This window comes from Lissotriton helveticus, chromosome 2_2 (genome assembly GCF_964261635.1).
Source record: "Lissotriton helveticus chromosome 2_2, aLisHel1.1, whole genome shotgun sequence".
NCBI classification, from domain to species: domain Eukaryota; kingdom Metazoa; phylum Chordata; class Amphibia; order Caudata; family Salamandridae; genus Lissotriton; species Lissotriton helveticus.
Genome location: NC_136060.1, coordinates 380,835,785 through 380,861,216, shown reverse-complemented (window position 1 = coordinate 380,861,216; position 25,432 = coordinate 380,835,785). Strand labels below are relative to the sequence as shown.

At 46.1% G+C, this 25,432-nt stretch overlaps 1 protein-coding gene across 4 annotated transcripts in view; it reads right to left on the bottom strand.

The window, feature by feature from the left end:
• Nucleotides 1-25,432, bottom strand: part of MXD4 (MAX dimerization protein 4) — a 317,759-nt gene that overhangs the window by 222,241 nt on the left and 70,086 nt on the right. For 3 of the 4 annotated variants that reach the window (XM_078678599.1, XM_078678600.1, XM_078678598.1), the window contains one exon: nt 10,086-10,115. The exons of the other annotated variant lie outside the window; for it this stretch is intronic. In XM_078678599.1, coding sequence (XP_078534725.1) covers nt 10,086-10,115 — 30 coding nt within the window. The remainder of the gene's footprint in view (nt 1-10,085; nt 10,116-25,432) is intronic. 4 annotated transcript variants of the gene reach the window in all.

Sequence of the window (25,432 nt, the reverse complement as noted above, 5' to 3'; positions counted from 1 at the left end):
ATGGCCTACGTGGCGCAGCTCCTCCACGAGGTCAGGGGAGATGAAGAAGCCTCCCCACCGACCTTGGACCGAGCCCACCGAGTCTCCGGACCCGCGGGAAGACCGGGTCTTCTTCCAGTTATACTGACGCGGGTACAATTCTTCACTGAGAAGGAGGCGATACTAAAGGCGGCGAGGGACAAACCAGACCTACAATACGAGGGCCACAAGATTCAGATCTTTCAAGACTTGGCGCCTAACACCCTGCACAGACGACGAGTCTTCAAGCCGGTGACAGAAAAGCTACGGGCTCTCAACATCACCTACCAGTGGGAACATCCCTTTGCCCTTATCTTCCAGTGGGAAGGCCGGCGTCGAGTCCTACGATCTTATCGGGAGGCGGCGCAACTGCTTGGACTATCAGAATCACCAACACATAGCCCTTCTCAACAACGGCGTCAAGAGCAGATCCCGGCTAGACCATCCTGGGCTGCTGTGCGGCGCCGCCGCCGTTCCCCTCCAGTGGAGGAAGCATCTGCCTTACAGGCCAATCAGGACATTATAGCACATATTAAATCCCTCGAAGGAGACAGAGAAGGCTCACCGCCACATCTGCCCACCCCGTGATCGCCCGACCAGCGGTGCACTGTACCCAGATGTCTGCGCCCCGGCGGACGACAATCCCCCCTTCCATGACGCTATCCTGCCCCAGTCTACACTCTGGGTGGCGGGGGTACCGGGGTCCTGATGACGATAACTCTTGAACCACCTTTAGACCCCCCAGGCTGTCCCCTAGGGAGTGACATCTCGAAGTGCGTCTGAACCCTTGGGTACAGGATGCCTTGTGAGTGGGACAGCACGATGTGGCCCTGTTGGCCTTTGGCGACTTCTGTTGTCAGTTGGCCTGGTTGGCCGCTAATGGAACTCTTAATCTCTCGCTCCTCTCCTGACTCTTTTCTACCTCTTTCTTTCTTCTGCCTTTCCTCTTCAGTGTGCGGTAGGGGGGGGGGGGGACTAGGCGGTTGCAGCTCCCTGGCTGGGTGAATATGGGGAAGTTTATTTTGCCTATACCCCCTTACAGAGGCGAGGGTGGGAGATGCGAGTGGGCCCTGAATACTATGAAACATGACTACAGGTGTGCCTAAACCCCTAAAGATTCTAACACTTAATGTTAAGGGCTTAAATTCCCCCAACAAGCGGAGCCAAACGTGGCGCTACCTCCTTCAGCAGAACCCTGACATAATATTTCTACAGGAAACTCACCTGCTGCGCGTGGACACAAAATGCATGGCGCACCCTAAATATCCTCTTCAGTTTTGGGATACAGCTGACTCTAAAACAGCGGGCGTGGCAATACTGTGCAGGAGTGGCTTCAGGCGGGGGGAATCTGGGCCTGTCAGGGGTGAAGATGAACGCTTCCTTAAGGTCACGGTAAAGATGGGACGGCGTCAGTTTACTTTATGCAACATATATGCACCCAACCAGATACAGGATAGATACCTCCAAACACTTTTACGGGAACAGATTGCGTGTGATGACTCGTCCCTGATATTAGGAGGGGATTTTAACTTAGTCTGGGACCCGGACCTGGACCGCAGTGACGCCTCGTTTAGCAGCGCCGGGGCCATGTCTGCTGCATTGCGCACACAGATAACAGAACTGGGGTTAATAGATACACGGCGCTACCAAAATCTGGGGCTGAGGGACTGCTCGTTTTACTCCCACGCGCACAGGTCGTACTCTCGCATAGGTCTCCTATTTGTCTCACACGATCTGTTGCGGGATGTACTGGAGGCTTCTATGTCAGCTATCTCATTGTCTGATCATGCCCATGTCGAGCTGCTTCTGCAGGACCCGAACGCTTGCCCTGCTCGGGAGTCACGTTGGCGCCTACCGCCAAGTATCCTCCGGGATTCGGCTGACGTCGAAAGCATCCTAGACGCTAAAGACTCTTACTTTGCTAGTAACGACATCCCGGAAACACCATTCCCCGTGGTATGGGACGCCTTTAAGGCCACGATCCGGGGCCACATTACCTCTTTATCGATTGCGAGAAGGCGTGAAGCTTGTAAATTGGAAGACAGCTTGACGAAGCAGGCGGAAACGCAGGATCAAGAACACTCCTCGTTGGAGTCAAGGAGGCGCCTCGCCAACCTGCGAGGACAACTCAGGCTTCTACGCACCAACAAGGCAGAGCACTCTCTCCTGGCGTTGAAGCAGAAGTACTTTGAGGGAGGGGACAAGGTAGGACGCTTATTGGCGGGAAGGCTGAGAGTTCGGGCGGCCAAGGCCCATATAGCCAATGTCCGGCTTTCAGGCGGGAATAGGGCTGTCTCGGAGAGGGACAAGCGTGAGGCGTTTCAAGGGTACTATACCTCCCTGTACCAGAGGGAGCCTCCCCAGGCGGAAGCGGTTGAGGCCGTCCTCAGTGGCTATGAAGGGACACCGCTGTCTCCAACGTGTGTGGAGGCTATGGAGAGTCCCATCCTTGAAGAGGAGATACCGGCAGCAATGAGGGATCTTCTTTTGGGGAAGACACCGGGACCGGATGGCTTGCCCTTGTCCTTTTACTGCATGTTCCAGTCCCAACCTTTTGAGGATGTTTAACTCCTTTACGGATAGCGCGGGGCCATCACCCTGATATGGGTATGGCGGAGATCGCATTGATACCGAAGCCTGGGAAGGATCCCTTGCTATGTGCGTCCTACCGTCCTATAGCTCTACTAAATACGGATCTTAAAATTTACACCAAGCTTCTCGCAAAACGCCTCGACCCATACATGCCGGGCCTCGTGGATCCGGATCAGGGAGCGGACAATGTGCGCAAGCTCGCGCACCTCGTGGGGAAGGTACACCACTGGAAAATCCCGGCTTGCCTTCTGTCGCTGGATGCGGAGAAGGCCTTTGACCGGGTGGACTGGACCTTCCTTCGGGCGATCCTGCAAAAGTTTGGACTGGGCCTTAAGATGATAACGAGGATCATGGCTCCGTATGTAGGGCTGAAGGCCAGAATCCGGGTTAACGGTGCACTGACGGCGCCGTTCACTATATGCAAGGGTACTAGGCAGGGGTGCCCTCTATTGACCCTGCTGTTTGCTCTCGCGGTAGAGCCCCTTGCAGAAATGATCCGCCGATCGCCAGACATTTATGGCATCGCCCATGGCGGTCGGAACAACAAGGTGGCACTTTTTGCAGACTACCTTATCCTTCCCTGACGCGTCCACGGGAATCCCTTCCGGCCCTACACAGGATACTCTGTCTCTACGAGGGCGCCTCTGGCCTCAAGATTAACCATGACAAGTCTTGGACCCTTAATTTTACCATCCCGAATGAGGTAATGCCCGTTCTTAAAAATGCGGCGCCCTACCAGTGGGCCGAGCACCATGTTCGCTATCTGGGCCTCCTGCTGACCCCCTCCTTGGACACATGGACATCGGTGAATTGGCGGGAATGTCGGATAGCGGTCCACGAAGACTTACGGAGGTGGAGGCCTCTAATGCTGACGTGGCTGGGTAGACTTAACGCTGTCAAGATGTCGATCCTCCCCAAAATCCTGTATCTATTCCAATGCCTTCCCACCCCGGTCCCACTTATTTATTTATTTATTTTGAAAGTTTTATAGAGCGCGAACACGATCCGGACGGATATCAGAGCGCTATACAACCATTAAAAATTACTTATACATGAAATATAAACATAACCATACATATGTACATAGCATATTGTAAAAGTTGCATAGTAAGATGTATCATCCAAATGTCTTGTGGTTGAGTGCGAGTGTGCATCTCGTCACAGTATTTCCAAAGACCATATTCATATGAATTTGGCCATGAGGATGGATTTTACTTCCTTTTTAAAAGAGGTAGTGGATGGGTAAAGTCTGGTTTCTGGGGGCAAGGCATTCCATATTCTGGGCGCCATCCCAGAGAAGCATCTGTTATACGTTTTTTTCTTGTGGAATTTTTGTGGTTTCAGTAGTAATTTTTCAGCATTTCTTGAAGATCTGGATCCACCTGAGATCGTCAATTTCTGTGCCAGGTAGCTAGGTGTCTTGTGATGCATGGCTCTGTGCGTCATGCACGCAATTTTCAGTTGAATTCTAGCCTCCAGGGGTAGCCAATTCAGGGATTGTAGGTCCGGGGAGATGTGGGAGCTGCGTTTAGACCCAGTTATGAGTCTTGCTGCGGCGTTGATCGATGCCCTTAGTGGTGCAGTTGATGCTTTGGGTAGGCCACAAAGAGAGACACATCCGTATTCCACTCTAGGAATAACCAGAGCCTGTACTGCTTGCTTGAAGTCATTGTGTGGTAAGAAGGGTTTCAGTTTCCTCAGTGTACTTATCTGGAAGTTTGCTCCCTTTGTGGCACTGCTGATATGTTTTTGCATGTTGAGGTTACTGTCTAAGGTTATTCCTAATGACTTAGCTGAGTCTACGACGGTGGGTTGAACATTGAGTGCCGTAATATGTTTAGTCCATTCTTGCATTTTGGGGATTTGGGCCGGAGGAGCTATTAGTAAGAATTCAGTCTTTAGGGCATTCAATTTGAGATGATTTTCTGCCAGCCAGATTTGGGTATTCCTAAGCACTGTATCAAGTCGTTTGATATCCTCCAGGGTGTGGATCTTGAGGTATAGTTGTGTGTCGTCTGCGTACATGTGATATTGAACGTTAGATGTTTGTAGCATTTCGGTGAGAGGTTCCAAGAAGAGATTAAACAATGTTGGGGATAATGCGGATCCTTGTGGGACTCCCAGAGATACTGGGACGGGCTTGGACAGGGTATTGTTGACTTTGAATTGTTGTGTCCGATTTTGGAGAAATGAAGTGAACCAGCTTAGCACTGACCCAGATATGCCCATTCTGTGTTTCAGGGGGTCTAGCAGGTTCTCATGTTTAACCGTATCAAAGGCCGAGGAGAGGTCGAGTAGGATGAGTAAACATGATCTGTTTTGATCAAGTATTTGTAGCGCATCGTCAATAATATGTGTCATGGCTGATTCTGTACTATGGGCTGCCCGGAAACCTGATTGGTGTTTGTTGAGAAGGTTAAAGTGATCAATATGTTTCGTTAGCTGAAGATGCACACATTTTTCCAGCAGCTTGGCTAAGGTAGGGATATTGGAGAAGGGGCGGTAGTTGTTTAGGTCCGCTGGGTCTGCTGTGGGTTTCTTTAGAATGGGTGAAACCTGGCCTACTTTGAGGAAATCTGGGATGCACCCCTGTTGAAGTGAGCTGTTAATGATCTTGGACCATAGCGGTAGCAACAGTGGAGTAAGGTCTTTGACTGCGTTTGCCGAAAGCGGGTCAGAAAAGTGGTTAGCGGGGTTCAATGCACAGAGTATATTGCCTATGGCATCTTCAGAGTAGGAGGTAAATGGTGACCAATCTGCATTATTTTTTGGGTTGGACTTTGAGGGCCTCTGGCATGACACGGTTCGGGGCGATGGAGGAGTTTGTGCATTCATTCTTGTGTATAAGGTTAGATCCTTAAGGAGGTCGTTCCTGATGGTATCCGTCTTCATGGTGAAGAAGGTGGAGAATTCTTCACAATCTGGCTGCGGGCATTCTATACTTCGTGGACGTTGAGTTGCTTCCTTGGATTGTGTTTTGATCAGTTCAAAGAGTTTTTTGGGACGATTTCTTGCCTGGTCAAGTTGTAGGCTGAAAAAGTCAGCTTTGGTGCGCTTGATCTTTCGGTAATATGCGTTTCTCTTTGTTCGGAGAATCTTGAGGTGGTTGGCAGAAGGTATCGACCTCCAGGCACGTTCTGAAGTTCTGAGAGAACGCCTGTCCTCGTTGAGAGTACCGTTGTACCAAGGTTTTGAATCTTTCGAAGAGACTCTTTTTAGTTGTAGAGGTGCTACCTCGTTTATTATTGTTGTCATGGACGAGATGTAGTGATCGGTGAGATCCTGTACTTTGGTAGATCCTGCGGGGGCAGCAGCAAGTTTTTTTCAGGTCTCTTTTCCACACCTTTGGTCTTGTGGATTGAGCTGAGATCAGTTTCACCGTTTCATTAATGGAGAAGTTGATGATGTGATGGTTCACTTCATTGCATACGAAGCTTACAATGAGAACTCACGTCTTTTATATGGGGCGTGAAAAGGCCCCGTTTCTCGCAAAAGCTCCTCATGTCGCCGCGGGATAGGGGGGGTCTAGCCTGCCCTAACTTAATACAATACTATTGGGCCTCTCATCTCCGCTTTGTGGTGGAGTGGGGAGTGACAGAGAGCGAGAAGGGATGGCTGCACGTGGATCGAGCAGTAGACGGGGCGAACCATCTGGGACACACCATGGCTGCATCGCACGGCCCATTCCAGGAGTGCTTATATGGCAGTGCCCACGAAGACAGTCTTGGACATATGGGATAATATAGCCATGTCCAAAGACCTCACCACGTTCCCATCCTAAAACACTCCCATAGCCGGAAACCCACACTTCCCGCTGGCTTACCAATCCCGCGCCTTCGACAAATGGACACAGGGCGACTGCAGGGTAATCTGCGACCTCTATGACGGGGGCACACACAAAACATTCGAGCATTGCCGGGAAGAATTTCGTATATCGCGGGAGGCGAGCTTGCAATATGCACAGCTAAGACACTGGGTCTCTGAGGAGGGTATGACACAGGCAGCCACGCGAGAATTTACCCCTTTCGAGACTGATTTCACAGATCTATCACATTCAGCAACACCCAACGAGCTTGCCATCCCACACATACGAACGTCAATGGCAGCTGGCGATCGGCGCAGACATTGAGCCTCCGCAGTGGGTTAGACTCTGGAGAGACATCCCCAAGATATACTGGAGCATCCCGCAGAGGGAAAACGCCTACAAGCTCTTGACCCAGTGGTATTACACACCCCAACGCCTTCATATGATGTTTCCCGCGGTCTCTCCCTTGTGCTGGAGGTGTCGGTCTGCATCAGGGGACTTTGTCCATATTTGGTGGGGATGCTTAGTGTTGTCCATCTTCTGGAAGGAGGTTCTTAGCCACATAAGGGGGGTGATGGGGTTCCCCTTGTCTGAAGAAGCGAGCACGATCTTACTTAGCAGTAAACCTGCCAGCCTTAAGGCACTTACCCGCAGCGACTGGATTCTGACGCTCCAGATGCTGGGAGCACCTAGGTAGCTCATAGCCCTATACTGGAAGAGGACCAAAGCCCCCCCCCCATAGCAACCTGGTTTGTACGACTCTGGCATGTTATAACGATGGAATTCCTTACAGCGCGATTGCAAGTGCACATCACGCGCGTTGGGGCTGTCTGGATGCCTCTAATTAGCTATCTTTGCAGTATAGAGCATACGCGCCACATGCCTACCAGGCTTAGGACCCTGCACCTCTTCGATGATGCTGTGGCTCCGCCCAACCCCGGTAGATTGCTGCCTTCAGACACTCCTAGAGACACAGACAACACGCTGAGCTCTTTCCCCTGGTATATCCTCCCCTGACGCGCACCTTCTTCGACTCTGCTACACTCTTTGCTTCTCCTCTTTCTCGTATATCTCTCTTTTCTCTTCTCTCTCTCGTACATCTCTCTTTTCTCTTCTCTCTCTCCTTTCAGATCCTTGGTTTTACATATGAATACGGAGCCCCGTTGGGCTGCCTTTAATTGTTGGACTAGTTACCAGATTGCCTTTTATGAATGAGCATGACACATGGGCTCCTTGCGAATCCGATGGATGCAACTGCTTACAGCATTATACGCGGCCGGCCCCAGCAGGGTTGTAGGCAAAATGCTGTGTAAACCCTGTTTCTCTATACAGGCCCTCTGGCCCTAATGCTGGATTCTATTCTTCGCGGCCGGCCCTTCTTAGGGTTGTAGGCTTAACACTGTGTTTCAACACATATGTTATGAGTCTAACTACTTGAAAATAAAACAGACTTGAAAGTAAAAAAAAAAAACAGACTAAAGTAAGAAAAGTAATCAGTGCCATCTATTTAGTCACAGTTCAAAACAACACATTTAAATTAAGTTGTAACCGTTGTCCTCCAATATTATCTTGTTCTTTAATACCAGTCCTCTCACATCAGCATCAACAGTAAAAAAACATGGTTCCTCATGTCCTTCTTCTACCTTCGCACACTGAAGTCCTGTTGTTACTACGGCGTTTGACTTCATAGGCACCAAATAACGAACATCACACGGCATAGCACATCTCCTGAATAGGCTCTCCATTTATCTCCAACAGGTAAGGTACACAGACAAAAAAATGGGAACACTGCCTGCAACACATCGCTCTACAATGCCATCAAGGCTTCTCATGATACTCTCCTCAGTATTGTCTCGCAGCCACACACATAGTTTGCCCGGCTGCAATTGCTCAGTACTGTCTCACGACCCCAACAATTCACTCCTTCTCAGCAATGCTTAGCAGCAATGCGCACAGTTTGTGTGGCTGCAATTGTTAAGCTGTCTGACGAGCAATGTTCATAATAAGCAGTTATGACAAATATTCCCTCAAATGACTAACATAATGGACAAAACTCGCTCAGGCCAAAGTGGCTTGCAAATTACACCAAAACCACCTTTGTTTCACACATCCGATAATGATGCAAAGTTCAGTTACACTGTCCGCCGCTTCTCTCTCGTGACTGTTACAGTAGATAGCTGGGAGTGGTCGTAAGCTGTCCACCACTTCAACACATCAAGCAGACCATTCTCATTGCCACTTTTACAAAGTACAGATTCTCCAAAAGGGTGACAGAAGATGTAATTTATTGTCACCAGCATAACAAAACGACCCCTGGCAACCCTCGCTCCTGCCTCCTGGAACCTCACCCACATCATTATACAACTTTCCTCTCAGATGAAGCAAGCAATGAACCGGAATACACAACAGTACTTCCTAAAGAATATGACATTGGTCTATGCATTGACTTGTGATCAGTCACTCTACAAAGCATGCACCCTCAGTGACAACTTCCAAACCCACTTGGTTTTGAGGCAAAATCCCCAGATAAAGGGATGTACCTTAAGATGAGGAAGGCAGTCTTTCTAATGCATAGTAAAACACATGGCTTGATAATGCAGAGTTCTATATTGCTGTGTTGCTATTAGTATGGCTCTGTCAGGTTCAGGTAACTTTAGGCTTAGGTCTTGAGCATTCTGTAACAAACACGAGTAAGTAGGATCATCAGTAGGGTGGATGTAGTTAATATTGTGTGTAAATGATTAAAAAAGTGTTGTAATGGTTAGTGTTAAGTCCCATCTGAGGGATTGGTATGTGCAGCTTTGAGTATGTTTGTGAGGTTAGTGTTTTTATTAGTCTCCACAGTATTCTTTTAAATCTGTCTATTGTGAGGTGTTTGTTAGATGTTGCTTTAGTGTATTATGTGTGGTCTAAGAAACGACTATTGTTTAAAAAAAGAGTTGTGTGTTGTGAGCTTAGCAAGGTTCAACTATATGGTGCTTCTGAGCTGTGTTGGGTAACAGTATGTTGTTTTGGCTAATGTGTTTTGTTAAGAGATTGTAACTGATTGTAATTTTGGTTGGTACTGTAGTCAACTTGGTTATCCATAACTATATGTAAAAAGTTGTGCTGAATGTGTCATTAGTTTTCTGTTATAAGTTTTTTTTTTTTCGAATGCAACATATTGTTTTGTGCAAAGCTGACATGAGAAATCAGACACGTAGGTAGTAACGCTATGAATATAAAGGTATCCTCTTGCCCTCTAATGAAGCATTGTGGGCACAGAGATTGAGAACTTGGACATGCTCTGAGGACCTTATGATCCCCACGGTTCTGCAGAAGGCGATGCTAAGAAGTGAAGCAGGCGATATCAGATGTCTTGAACTAACGCAAAAGAAGTCCGTGAAAGCCAGCTCAGAACAAGTCCTAACATGTCACATTATCCGCCACCCAGTTTGACTGCTGTGGAGCTAACTGCAAAATGTGCAGCAAAGCAGTGACAGATAAGGTTCGGGCTCGTGCGTGCAGAAAGCCGCGCGCCTTCACTTGTTCCAGGGCAGAGGGTTTACTTGATGGTGCAGATTGCCCGACAGATCGGAGACGGGAGCATTTTTAAGATTCCACCACACATCTTGTTCCAAAGCACTTTTACAGACAGTGCACAAACAGGGCTGCTTAAATAGGCACTTACCTATGTTTTTCAAGTTCATTGTGTGACGACCTGTTTAAATAAAAAAGAAACACATTTAGGTCACTACACTATCAAAGCATGTCATGACACATTAGATATGCGAAATATGCTACATAGTATCACACCATGGCCCATCCCTTAGACACCTGGCTTTGAATGAAGTCTCTTCTACTGCTGGTAAGCCATCTCACAGTAAATATGAGCTTAAGAAATAATTTAACGTAACAGAAGACTCGGAAAAGATGATTTACATCGCCATTAAAGAAATCAGTAAAATACTAATATTACAGTATTCTCAATATCATTTTAAGGTCACGGAAATCAATTAATACACAAGAATTTCCTACAAACTAATGTTTTATTTGAATATGTACCCATGTGTAGTATTTGTATGATATTGCTGACACCTTCATCCTGTTCTAAGTGCTCAGAGCACAGGGCCTTGTAAAAGACTGCACCTGTCGGGCTAAAGCAAATAAATAAGACTTTGCCAAACGTTTCAAATGTGTGGAAACAAAATAAATTTCTCAGATCCTGTTAATATACACACATGCATTCTGAGGGTCATACAATGACAAACTAAATATCCAGCACTCCTTTTGGTTAAACAGCACAACTGCATGGCTCTTTGAGCTGCAAAACCTCTTCTACAATAATTAGGATTAACTCTTTTGTTAACCGGAGAATCAGTTGGATACTCGGTGGAGTCTGCAGGCATACCATTGCATCTAAACTTAATTCCAACAATAGATCAGTTGCTTATCTAAAGCAGAGTAAGTTGCAATGTGACATAGTGAATGAATTTCCAGCTATTTTGGACCAAGGTAAGAGTGGTGAGGCCCTCGTATACCCACATTGGTTCTCCTTTTAGTTTAACATTTAACACATTTTAGCAGACATTGTTTAAGCCCTGCTATCGTTTAAATATTTGAATTCCACAATATGAATCTAAGTAACACCGCACATGCTGCTTGTATTTAGAACTGGAATCAACCAACAGGAGGTCACCTGTATACCCAGTTGAGCCCTGGATGGTAATAGTGTATAACAAAAAAGTATCAACAGGTAATGTTTAGAAGACCGTTCAATAAAACATGCACATCAAGTTGCAAAGAAAGAAAAGAGAGACTCCAGGATAGGTAAGAGGTGCAAGGATCAATCAGTATTAAGGACAAAGCAAGAGAACAGTATCTGCACTGTTTACAATAAATCTGGGCGTAACCCGAAAAAACGTATGCACATGACTGCTCATGGGATAAACGGTGAGCGGCGCAAGTGACAAGCGACACAGCAAGGAACGACGCAGAGTAAATACAATTCACAATATATAAAAGGTACTTTCTGGTGCACGATTAATTTTAACAAGAATTGTTTTACAAGGGATTGATCATTTTGTGAACAGTAGATTTGTACCAAAGATTGCGCTGAAAGGTCAACGGCGTTTCGACCTTTAACAGTAACCTGGTCCTGAAGATGATCGTAACTCATTGTTTTTCGTGCTGCACATAAAGGGAGAAAGGGAGAGGCAAGGATTGAAATAAGCAGGGAGTGGGACATAGTAAAAGGTCAAAATAATTGAAGTATTGAAGTAGGGGAAGTGAGAATGTACTTGAGCTCGATGTGGATCCAGGGATACAAATTCCTGGGGAGGAGGAGGGACCAAGGTGGACAGTCAAGGAGTACCACCATCCGGGGTATTGTAGTGAGCTAATATATCTGTGGGAGGGGGAAAGCGGGAGCATGGGTTGGTGGAAAGTCAATGAAGGAGGCAAAATAAGTGCAATGCATGAGAAGTCAAAAAACTGTCTGGGTAGAAATCAGTTGATAGGACTCACCAGTCTGCTGGAAGAACATGGACCATTGTATTTATTTATAAAGATTTAGGTGGGAGACTGATACGATCCAGTGTGGGGATAACAAATGCTTTGGAGGATGTGCCTACCCGGCGTCAAACGGAGGGCGTTCGTTGGCTGAACGGAGGGTAAAAAGTTGGAGTTAACAATAAGACCACATGAGGGGCAGGGGGTCATGGGGAGATATGTTGCAAGGTACAGACTTGAAAAGTAAGTATTCCTCAGGAGTGACTTGGGGGCATGATATCTGGAGGAATCCTTTTCTGGTAGGGCACTGTCCTCAGTGTGAGTCCAAGTGAGAAAATAGCATAAACATAACATAACGTGTATTTGTAAAGCGCACGTTCACCACTACGGGTATCTTGGTGCTGAATAACAATGCTTGTTGTTACCCTACGGTACTCATTTTATCGACCTCAGATGGATGAAAGGCTGAATGGATCCGCCGGGATTTGAACCTGTGACCATGAGGTCGAACACAGGCCCCTGCAGTAAACGCATTCGTCCACTGAGCCACCAGGCTTAAGGAAGTGGTTTAACAGTCGTTGAACAAATGTATGAATTTGGTTGTCGTAAATATGCTGTTCCTTGATCAATTACATAGTAATTGGATCATATCTTTTAACCATTCTCTCCCTTGGTCCTTTAGGCTGTATAATTACATTAACATTCCCATATGTTCCATTCTGCTACTTCTAACAACACAGTTGTTTATGTTGAACCACCTTTGGACATGTCTACCAGTTCCTATTCCTACAGCTCCTGTTTTTCAACAGACTGCTTCTGGTTACTTTTTCGATGTTGATGGCTTCCATTCTGACTATTCTCATGCTTCACTACATGGTGTACGTGACTTTCTATTTTGGTTGAAACGCACTTATCTGATCCTTCCATTGTGTTATATTTGAATTGACATTTCATTACTTTCCTTGCTTCTTTGGACTGTATTTGTGACTGTTTTCTTCTTGATAATAAATGGACACTATCTCCTAGAATGCTCACCTGCAGAACTGGTAGTGGAGGTACTGAAACCTCATTTGTCTTCAAACAAAGTGCAAAGAGAACATTTCAGGTTTTCAAGGGCTTGAAGGAAGTGTTTGGGATAAGGTCCAAAATTATATGTTTGGTCCTACCGAGACACAGCAGATACCTTACATGATTAAGGTTGCAATGGATGATGTGATCACCCCTAGGTTTGTCTCTGATGATTGGAATGTAAGAACCGTTAACTCAATGCTCTCAGAGCTTGAATATTATACTGTATTTGAAAGTGGGGATTTGTAAGCTTTGCTAGTTACAGAGAAATGTATTGTTATCATCACCTGGCCATACACAGAGCTAGTGTTCCACGTACATTTAAAAAAAATTCCACAATTGGAACATTGCCTTATTCCCCCCGATGGATAGTTCCAAAACATATATGGACAGATTTGCATGTTTTTCTGGACACAATGCTTTAGATCCAGTTTGCTTTTTTTTTAACTGAGCCCTTCACAAGCAAAGAAAAATATGCTCACCAAGACGAAACTGATTTATTTATTTTCCAACTGGCCCTTAAAGTCTATGAATATTAAAAAAGGTACAATTCATTTAAAATCAGTTTGAGGAACTAAAGACTGGCAAGTGCAGGTAAGAAACCCCTTGTTCAGAGCCTGCTTGATTTCAAAACAAATTATTTTCTTAAACAAGACTGTGCAGCAAGCCGCTTGCATGGGTTTAGCCAAAATTAAAAAAAATTAAATTGCCCAGTATTCCTTCAATTGCCCGCTTTGATAATTTTCAACACTTATTAAATCACACTGAGGAACAGCTCAATAGTATGGTGCAAAATGGTACAAGCAACTCAAGACTTGCAGGTCCTGGCTGGTGGTTACTGTGGCCAGTGGACAAAAATGGTTGTTATGCACTGTTTTTTTAACTCTACAAAGGGTTTTCAGACTAACAGACCAGTCCCTTGTTACATTCAGTCCCAACACTCAGAGGTCGTTACCTACCACTGTAGGAAAATTGTGCCAGCAATGGCTGTAACATTTCACTTTGTCTGCAGTAAAAGAACATCTTTCTCTCCTTTCGGGGTACATGGATTTGCAATATTTCCTGCCAGGTCTTTAAGTCCCTGCATTCTAAAAGATGTATTTATGCTACCTATAATGAGATATGTAAAGTGTCACAAATGGAAGCTGCTGTGCGTTGAAGGCAAATTGATCAACAACATTTTGAGAAAGCACTTGCTGTTGTTGATAATAGCATGAATATGTTGTCAACTCATATTCAGAATTTGAATAACAGTATTTTCTGCTATTGACGTTGTAATGCACAAAATGACATGCCTTCTTTATACCATGGGCAGAGTCAGCCTAAGTCAATTATGCAATTGAGCTGGACACTTCAGGTCTTAAAATCTCACGGCGTGCCTTAGAGACACTTGAACTCAACAGAGCAATTTCTGCCTTTTAATTTAACACGTAGGCAACAATTAATGGCTAAGAAAGACGCAACAGACACAATGCTAAACATTGAGAAATTAGAACTGTTGCCTTTCACAGTTGCCGAAAAAAACATCAGAAGTATGGTTAAAAAATGGGGTGATCTCCTTATCAATATCTATCTTTCACTTTACATCTTGCATGAAACATTTTCTAATAGGTAGATATGCGTCTTTAGGAAAGTGTTTTACCCACAAAGTGTGGTCATTGCCCTTTGATTACAATGAAAGTTACTCTTCTCTCGGCCACTCATCATTTGTAAAGAGGTGACACTTTAAAGAGCATGTAATATTTCGATACCGCTTTGGAGTGTTACTTAAAGGAAGTACCAGCTTCTTCAGTTTGTCCAGTCTTTAGGTTACTTTAGAACTGAACTTATTTGATGTTGAGAGATCAAAATTACTGTGGGATGAGAGCAGATGCCCCATATGTGTTTATGGTCTCTCAGATAGTCACATATTGCAATTATGTGCTATTCCCCCCAATGCACATGGTTTTGGGAATAAGCTTACACCGTCCATTCAAATCTCGAAGGTTAACTTTGACAAACTGAGCAGACTACGAGCCTTACTGTTTCAGAAGGATACAGCACTGACCTCTACCCAAGAAACCATTGATTTACAAGTAGCAAGGTCGTCCTCCGAAATACAATCGCTACAGGGCACAACATTGCCTCTCCATTTTGGTGTGGTATATATGTTTAAAGCGGTTGGGTCTGGCTGTGTCAGCATGTTTTAGACCATTTTTTTAAGTGATTCCGTCCTTCATGTATTCAATATTTTCTAGCACTTTTGAAGGCTTACCACTTGTGTTACTCCTGATCTGTGGTCTTTTGGTTCTATTTTTGCTGATCCACAATGTTCCACCTCAAGGACAACTGCTGCTTGATTAACTACACATCCAACTGTGTTGTGAATACATCATATAGTTTTTTGGAGTGTTTGTGCTTTAAGAACTGAACTGTGACTGGTTCCTAACATTTCGAGGCATGTGGTTTATCTGCGTGCAACCTGTCTTCCACTGTCTGTGGTGCCCTTTAGAGTGTGCACTCAATATCTGCCTTGTAATGCAATTGGTACCATCTATGGACATAAATCTACTGGGGAGTACGATGGGGACCTTTTTTATGAGTTGTCCCATGAACTTGCCATTGCTTCGAGAAGCTTTCTATGACCATTTTTCTTTTGATATGGATCCCATCTCTTCTAATACGGGTGCACTGCAGGATAATGTGCCTTCAGGGGTGACCGGGGGTGCAGACCACATGTGTTCTCTGTAACTAATTTACACGGCCATTGTGGAAATATCGTCTACGGATGACGAATCCTTCTTGGCGGCGGTGTGGCGATCATTCATAAAAATGACCTCCCATGCCGGCCATTACCGATGGAAGAGCTTGAGGGGCAGAGAGCCTTGGCTTCCATTTGCCGGTCTCCGCTCACCAGTTTATTGCTGGGGCGGTAATATACCGTCCACGTGGGCACGCAGGACGATTTTTAGAGTCATTCGGCCATGCCCTCTCCCCAGTAGCAGCTAAGTACAGTCAGTGTCTAGTCCTTGGAGATTTCAACATACATTTAGATCAATCGAGGGACTCTGATTCCATGAAGTTATGTGAATTTCTCAACATCTTTAACCTGACTCCTTATTTATCTATTTCATTTATTTATTTTGAGATTTGTAAAGCGCTCAAATACCCATAGGTGTCTCGGCACTGCGGAATGCGGTAAATACTGGGCGGCGTGCACTATTGAATAAACAACCAGGTTTTGGACATTTTTCTGAAAGTAAGCAAAGACTGACAAGATCTGATCAGTAACGGAAGTGAGTTCCAGAGTCTGGTCGTGGTAACAATGAAACGCATGTCACCCCATGTTGCTGTTTTAACACGGGGAACCTTCAGCAAAAATGCAGTGCTGAGCGTAAAGCCCTGTTAAGAGTGTAGGTTGCTAGCTCCTTTATAAGAAATTGGGGTCCAGAGTTCCGGGTGGCCTTGAAGGCGATACACAAGGCCTTAAATTTGGTGCGATTCTGCACTGAAAGCCAATGATACTTTCTAATAACATGAGAGATGGGCTTAAACTTGGGCGTTCTGGACAGTAGTCTGGCTGCTGCCTTTTGGACTGATTGTAGCTTTTGGATGACCTTCTTCTGTGCATTTACAAACAGCCCGTTACAGTAGTCTGTGGAGGATAAGACTAACATACTGACCAGAGCCTTTCCGGTTTTCAAGGGAATGAAAGGTAGTATTTTCTTTATCATTCGTAGTTTAAACAGTGAGGCAGAGACTACCGAATTAGCGTGCAATGAAAAAGTCAGTCTGTCATCGAATATGACACACAGTTTCCTGACCATTATAACTGGGGTCGGAGGGGGGCCTAAAGTCTGAAACCACCAGGACTGTGACCAGCAGGGGGATAGCTTGCCAATTATCATGACCTCTGTTTTGTCAGAGTTCAATTTAAAGCAATTGCTGGCCATCCAGCTACTGATGGCCAGCATGCCTTTTTGGAACTCGGCTGCTACTTTGTCACCACTGTTATTTATTGCCAGAACCAGTTGTGTATCATCGGCATAAGATGCAAGGTCCATCCTGTGTGCTTTAATGATTTTAGCTAAGTCCGACACATAGATGTTAAGGAGTGTCGCACTCAGCGATGAACCTTGAGGTACCCCACACAGGAGGGCCAGTTGTGCCGAATGAAAAGTGCGCAAATTTACTGCTTGGGTGCGTGAGGTCAGAAAGGATGACAGCAAGTCTCATGCCTTGAGTTGGACGCCCAGTTTAGTGACACGGTCGATCAGGATGTTATGATCGACCGTGTCAAAGGCGGCTGAGAGGTCCAAAAAGATGAGAACCGCAGTTCCACCCTGGTCCAAGATGATTCTAATATCTTCCGATGCCTTTATAAGCGCGGTTTCTGTTCCATACTCTCTGCGAAACCCAAACTGAGTGTCATCTGGAAGGTGATGATCATCAATACATTTTGAGAGTTGAGTGTTCATTACCTTTTCAACGATTTTGGCTGGAAAAGGTATACTGGCTATAGGTCTGTAATTTGTAGTGTCTTCCAGATCCAAATTTGTTTGTTTCAGCAAGGGTTTCAAAATGGTTTTCTTCCAGGAAGTAGGGTAGATACCTGAAACGTACATGGAATTAAAAACAATTGATAGGACAGATGCCACCTGATCCGCAACGGGTATAAGTACAGCCGGCGGACAGGGGTCATTAGCTGATCCCGATTTGATTGCGGACTTCAGGTTAAGAATCTGATCTGGAGTTGTATTGTCAAATTGTGCTAACGTATGTTCAGCTATATGCTCTGTGGGGGATGAATTCGCCACAATTGTCTGAGTGGAAAATTTGGAGTAGATGTTATTTACTTTTTCGAAGAAGTGTTCAGCTAAGGAGTCGCATAGTGACTGAGAGGGAACAAGAGGAACAGCAGGGGAGGTGATTAATAACCTGCTAAACAGCTGAGTGAAACTTGCATCCTACCTTCTTGCCACGCAGCCGATTGAGTGCTGTCGCGGTAATTGTTTGCTTCATTTCCAGCGGCCGCCATCGCAGGCGTGCTCGCCAGCCACGCCCCCTTGAGGCCACGCCCCTTCTTTCTGCTTTACTATGTGCCAGGGCAGGAAGCGCAGCGGACGAGCGCAGCGGGAGCGCCGTTTGCGCGCCGAAGGCGCGCCTAAGGCAAGCCCGTCTGCGCCCGTCCGCGCCTGGACGGGCCCAGGGACCAGGCAGAATGGTGAAATCATCAGATACTCCTCTTCAGAGTTACACTCTCTGCAAGATCCCGCTCCTCAACCACTCGACCCGTCCACGCACGCTTGCCTAAAGGCAAGTAGCATCCTCGCTCCTCATTACTCACAAGACCCGACTCACACTCTCCCCCCAAATTTAAAAAATCTTATTCCCCCTATACCCAATTTCAGGACTCTTCGCTGCCTCTACCTCAATACCAGATCCCTGGTCAAACACCAACTTGACATATTCCTGCTTTTGAAAACGGAGAGCCCCGACATACTCTTTGTCACTGAGACATGGCTCACCACAGACTCCCTGCCAGACATACTCTCGGCCCTACCATCAGACTATTACATCTTGTCTGCAAATAGAAAACCAGGTAAAACTGGGGGAGGCGTGGCCGCCATTATTCATAAAGACCACACTTTTTCCCCCTTACCCCCTCTAGACCTACCAGACTCGGATAACCTAGTTATCAAATCTGACACCGAGACAGGCACTATGGTGCTAGTATTGGTATACCGTCCTCCCACATCCACGCCTTCCTTCCCTGCCTCCTTGTCTGAACAAATTGCAGGCCTAGTCGTCGACCACGACAAAGTTATGGTCCTAGGAGACTTCAACTATTGGTATAACAACGCTCATGCTGGACCTCACGCCACAGAACTGTTTGAACTCCTCTCCAACTTAAACTTTCACCAACATGTCGCGACCCCCACCCATGAAAAGGGACATACCCTAGACCATATCTGGTCTCATAACATCTCCACCTCCTGTCCCACGGCCTCACCATGCATCTGGTCCGACCACCACTTATTACAATTCTCTATCACCACACAGGGTTATCAAAAAAACCATGCACCCCCTGGAGGCTCAGTCAGGAAATGGAGAGCTTTAAACCTCCAAGATTTTCTCTCCTCCCTGTCCAACTCCGTCCCCACCCAGCTACCAGATATCAATCTGATGGACAAAACGCATTCCGAGTGGCTCCTCTCCGCATGTAATGAACATGCCCCCCTGACCAAGTTCTCTCGCGCCCGCCGCATGGACGCCCACAAATGGTTCTCTGCTGAATTAAAAGAACAGAAACTAGAACTTCGCCAACTCGAACGGAAGTGGAGACATAGCTACCTAGCCTCTGACAGAGCACTGTATAAGACTGCTCGCAAAAAATACAAGGACTCAATCTTAGTGGCGAAATCTACCTTCTTTTCAGAAAAAATTTCCAACGCCAAAAACAAATCACGGGAAATTTTCAGAGTCGTCAACGACCTCTGTAATGACAACAGAACTGCCCCCTCCCAACCCGCATCTCAAACGCTGTGTAACCAACTTAACAACTTCTTCAAGGAGAAGATTGACAACATAAAAAACAGCATCCAAACCAACCATCCTGCAGACGAGTCAGACATCTGCAGAAATCCCAACACCCTACAAGACTTCCCCCCCATTGACCCACCCAAACTATTGGAACTTATGAACCGAGTAAAATCGGGCTCACCCAACGACTCCTGCCCTCCGCACATCCTGAAAGAGGTCTACACCAAACTCCCTCAGAGTATACTCCCCATCCTGAACACCTCCCTATCACAAGGTACGGTACCCGACTCCTTTAAAAACGCCACCTTGGTCCCTCTTATAAAAAAACCAGGTTCCGACCCCTCCAACCTCGCTAACTATCGCCCCATCTCCCTCCTCCCCTACTGCGCAAAACTACTGGAAGTCTATGTAACCAGCCATTTATCCAACTTCATTGAGATATCTGACTATTTCGAACCCAACCAAGCTGGATTCCGCCAGGCACATTCCACCGAGGCGGTGATCCTCGCTGTGCAGAACACCCTAAGGACCAATGCCGATAACGGAATCCACCAGGCCCTCGTACTACTCGACCTATCGGCCGCGTTCGACACGGTGGACCACACCATTCTATTGCACCGTGTCGAACAAGCCGGCCTCAATGGCACGGCCCTCTCTTGGGTTAAATCCTTTCTGACGGACAGATATCAGGCAGTAAAGCTGGAGAACTTCACAGCCCCCACCCTACCTACCACTTGCGGTGTCCCACAGGGCTCCTCACTGTCCCCCCTACTTTTTAATCTTTATCTTAAACCCCTCCTGCACTCCTTGAAAAATAAAAAAGTAATCATTTTCAACTACGCTGACGATTTGCAGCTGATATTCCCCCTCAACTCCCCGGATTCCGTCGAGGAATTCCAAAAGACCATGCTGCATATCCAGAGCTGGATGGATCGGAACCATCTTAAGCTAAACCCAGGAAAGACTGAGTTAGTACTTCCCTGTGACAGTACACTCAGCTGGGGCCCCCACTTTTGGCCACCTTCTATGGGCACTCCCCCTTCACCATCCCAGACAGCGAAAAGCCTCGGGGTCACTCTTAGCGCCGATCTCTCTCTGAAAACCCAGATCGGAACAGTGATCTCCTCCTGCTTCTTTCAATTGAGAAAAATAAAAAAAATTGCTCATCTGTTGTCCCATTCTGCCCTCATCCAGGCAGTACTCGCGCTAGTCCTCTCGCGATTAGACTTTTCTAACTCGACCTACCTAGGCCTCCCCCTCACCATATCTAAACGCCTGCAGATTGTGCAAAATCAAGCGGCCAGACTAATCTTCAGGAGCAACCGCAGGCAGTCAGCCAAACCTCTGTTAGCCTCCCTCCACTGGCTCCCCATCACTCATCGGATCATCTTTAAGACAGGCTGCATAATTTTCAAGGCTCTTCACGGAAAAAGCCCTAGATTTATCAACCAACTTATTAGCAAACATATCCCGACCCGTGAGCTTCGATCCGCCCACCTATCCCTTCTCAAGGCGCCGACCTTTAAAAAGAAAAGACTCGGCGGATCCAGCTTCGCACACCTCGCCCCAAAGACTTGGAACTCTCTGCCCTTGTCCATCAGGAGCTGCTCCAAGCTGATTGAGTTCAGACGTGCATTAAAGACCTGGCTATTTCAACAAGCGTACTGCTAGAATTCTTCATCCTCCGAATCCTCTTCTCTGTTTCTCTAGCGCCATGAAACCCCTGGGTGTCCGCGCGCTTAACAAATTCCGCATAGAAATAGAAATAGAAATAGGTGGAGCCAGATAATTCGGAGACTACTCGGAATAGCTGTTTATTGGAATTTTTTGCTGTCTCAATCTGTGCGATGTAGTAGTTACTTTTTTCCTGAATAATTAAGAGTTTGTATTTAGCAAGAGCCTCTTTATAAAGGAGTTTTTCCTGACTAGAGAACTCTTTACGCCATTGTCTTTCCCTGTTTCTACATATTTTCTTTTGGTCTCTGAGTGTTTCTGATAACCATGGGGCCAACGGGGATAACCGGTTTTTAGAGTGGGTTTTTTCCGGCACTAACCTATTAAATGCATTATGCAACCAATTTTCATAAGTTGCTGATGCTAAATTAGGTTCTGAAGGGATTAAAGGTTGGGTTGAAGAAAGTTGTTCTGTAAAGAGAAGGTTGTCAATGCTGTTCCAAGCCCTAAATTTGTCAGGTACGTTTGTAAGTGTATTCAGGGAAGGCTTTTTACTGATCATAAGATCAAAAATGATTACATGATGGTCACTCCATACCACTGAAAGAATGGTTTTTAACTGGATTTCTTGCGAGTTAGAAAAGAGACCATCCAGTGTGTGAACTGCTTTATGCGTAGCACTATGGACTCGCTGAGATAAGCCCAAAGCTTCTAAGTCTGCAAGTAGCGTGGTAGTGTCTTTGTTAGTCTGATTTTCCAAGTGAAAATTAAAGTCTCCTAAAATCGTGTAGCTGGGTTCTGCTGCTATAGATTCCACTATATGGCTAAGGGAAGAAAGGAATTCAGCTCTAGGTCCAGGTGGACAATAGAGTAGAATGCCTTTAAAGGTGTAGGAAGGAATGAGCTAAACAGTAAAGTAGATTGCCTCACAAGTCAGTGACGAAATGGGGTCTATTTCTGTTATGAATTTGCTGCGATAAATTAGCGCTAGCCCACCACCTTTTTTATGTGGTCTATCTTCTCTTAAGGCGGTATAGCACTCGGGAGTAGCTGCCCTAAGATCCGGCCCTGATGCCGGATCTGTCCAAGTTTCCGTAATGAAGAGGAGATCAAGCTCCTGATCAATTAGCAGATCTGCTATTTCTTCCTTGTGTTTACATAGTGAACGGGCATTTATAAGGGCAGCTGTAATAGTTATCTTATTGTGAGGGGTTTGTGTATCAATAAAAACTGGGTTTAGAGAATTATGAGGTTTAAAATGGCAAACTGGGCAAGCTTTGACAGGCATACTAGTGGGGGTGTCCAGAGCCATGCGGGTACAGTTCTTTATTGGCAGAGGCCGTAATTTTAACAGTTCAACTCTTGAATCGCCTAATTTCCTAGGGTTTGAGGGCGATGGGCCGGGGGGTGGCCCTAGGCCCGGTCCAGGTGCGGACGGGCGCAGACGGGCTTGCCTTTGGCACGCCCGCTGCGCATACGCATTTGTGCCCACCTAAGTAGTAATGGTGGCGCAGACAACTGGTCCGCTAACCTAGCCGGAAATGAGGCTATGCCGGAAGTTGTGGTGCTCTCTCTATGACCCTCCGATCAAACGGCACTTGCCGCGTCGGAACGGGGTTAGGAGCTTCAACAAATGAGGAATTCAGTGCACAGTAAAAACGGTATTTAAAAACAATTTACCACAAGTAAAGTAATGCTGGCTTAGAGTTAAGCGCCCCGCAACTAGCAGCAATGAAGCCGCGTCCCCCACCAATGAAAAGGGCCTGTTTAACATTTATATGGCCCCCCTCGCACTTCTAGCTGAACATCATGGAGCAAAAGTTGTCTCTTACACCGATGACACACAACGGTTGTTCACATGTGAGAAAGATGCGGCGTTAAGAGGAAACAAAATAAGCATGTGCTTGACCAAGGTGTTTGCCTGGTTCAAACACAACCAACTGCTATGTAACTCAGATAAGTCTGAGATGATCTTTTTAGGACACACTCCTGGGGATGAATGGCGCAAATGGTGGCCCCAGAATCTGCCCCCCATAAGCCCTGTGACCACCGTGAAAAACCTAGGGGTGAAACTGGACGCAGACATGTCTATGAAGTCCCAGGTCCAATCTGTGGCCTGCACCTGTTTTGGGATGCTAAAAACAATGAGAAACTTCCTCCCACTGCTCCCTATCTTGCACAAGAAAACTGGGGTCCAAGCCTTGATCACGTCACGGCTGGACTATGTTAACGTGTTATACCCGGGCCTCCCTGAATACCTACTTGGCCGTCTACAGGTGGTTCAAAATGCGGCAGCTAGGGCCGTACTTGGGGTTGGCTCCAGGACACATATGGCCCATTGCCTGAGGTCCCTGCATTAGCTCTCAGTGAAAAACAGGGTCACGTTTAAGCCCTGGTGCTAGCCTTTAAGGTTCTCCACAACACAGGAGCTCCCTTCATCAGTAACAAAGTTCAGCCCTATACTCCATCCAGAACTTTACGGTCCTCTGTCTGCATTGCTTTGCAAAGGGTTTTTGAGACAGCGCCGGGATACTCCCCGGATTACCAGCACGCTCTAAAAGTACCTCTTAACATAACATAACAAGGAAGGAGTGGATCCAATTGAGGGCCTTGTCCCCGATCCCTACGTCGTGTAGTCTGTGTATTAGGGTGCAGTGAGAGACTGTGACGAACACCGCTGAGAGATCGAGGAGGATGAGGGCTACTGTTTCCCCTCTGTCCAGTAGGGAGTGGATGTCGTCTGTTGTGGTGAGGAGGGCGGTTTCTGTGCTGTGGTTTTTTCTGAAGCAGGATTGGGAGGCGTTGCGGATGTTATGCTCTTTGATGAGGGCTTAAAGAACAACGGACAGCTCCTTTCAACTGGAGAACTGAAACTTGCTCTCTTCCCCCAGAGAGCCTAAGCTTGATAGAAGTTGCATCCCATCCATAACTTGAGGTCTGTGGTCAGGACCAGTGTCTCTGGAGTTAAAAGAGGGAACCCCTTCTCTAGATGAGCTAGAACCAGCCACCAGCGCATCTCCTCAGAAATGTCCTTCAATACTGAAATTCTGCTCCACAGAGTGCCACCATTGAAAAATGTGTCCGGATATCTGCTTCAAGTGTGAATGGCCCACTGAACGTTTGCAGGAGAGGAGACAATAAAATGACAACAGCTCCAAGTCTTTCTTGAACAGACAGATTCTGTCCCAAGTTCATAGTTATAACCAAAAATCACTATGTGGTATGGTGTCCTTAAGGAGTCCAGAGGAGGATTATGAAGATATGCTAAGCATTGGAAGTGGCTGCCTGGGAGGCAGGCCACCTCATGCCAAAGGACAAGGGAGAAGAACGTGGAAGGGATGTTTGTGGTGTACAACTAGTAAAGCAGAAGCTCCCTTGAACTTTATTCGAAAATTAAGGGACTGAGACAATATGAGAAATGATTGACCCTGTTACTGAGAATCTGATCAAGATGTTTGGGAATTTCAGAAATTACCAGAGAAATGTTATTTAAGTAATCTGGGGGTAGGGGCACTGAGACAGAAAACAAATGGGTGGCTAAGTGAATGGTTTCCCAGCACCGCCTCCAGAATGTGCTCCCAGTGTTTGGACTGGGAGTAACTCAACTGCTGCAGCGATAACTAGGAACAGCTTATCACTTCTTATTCTTTTCCAGAAGTAAGCAAGAAGTAGCAGTTTCCAAAGAAGCAGAAGGCAAAGTCTTTCATCAACCGAGCTATGGTACGAGGTAAAATACTGCGTTCTTAAAAAAACATCTTATATTTGTTCACTGTTTTTTTTTTTTTTTTTACAGATTCCCAGCTGAATAGCAACTATATAACATTTACTACAGGAAAAAAGAGTGAGGGGCAATATGAAAGAGAGAAGAGTTGTATATGGCAATGGACAAGTTTAACCTAAAAAAAGAATCTGATGTTGGTATATCAAATGATTACTTACTAGGACCCAAGTACCCATACTGTGTGTAGAATTCTATCTGACTGGGAATCCTACATTTAGGAAAATGTCTGTTACACAATGATAGGTGCAGAGGGAAAGGAGGATAGGATAGGAGAGTAAAGAAGCCCCTGCAACCAGTAACAAGGACAATCAGGTGCCACCCAAGTCTTTGTAGGTATCATCCGTTTCCTGCCGTTATTCCCATCAACGTTTTTATATTCTAATATTGGAAGGAGCTTCCTGGGAGCACAAAATGCAATGTCTTTTATGCAAAAATCCTGGGAGGCACTATTTTGGAGTTCTAGAATGTACTTTTAACTGTCA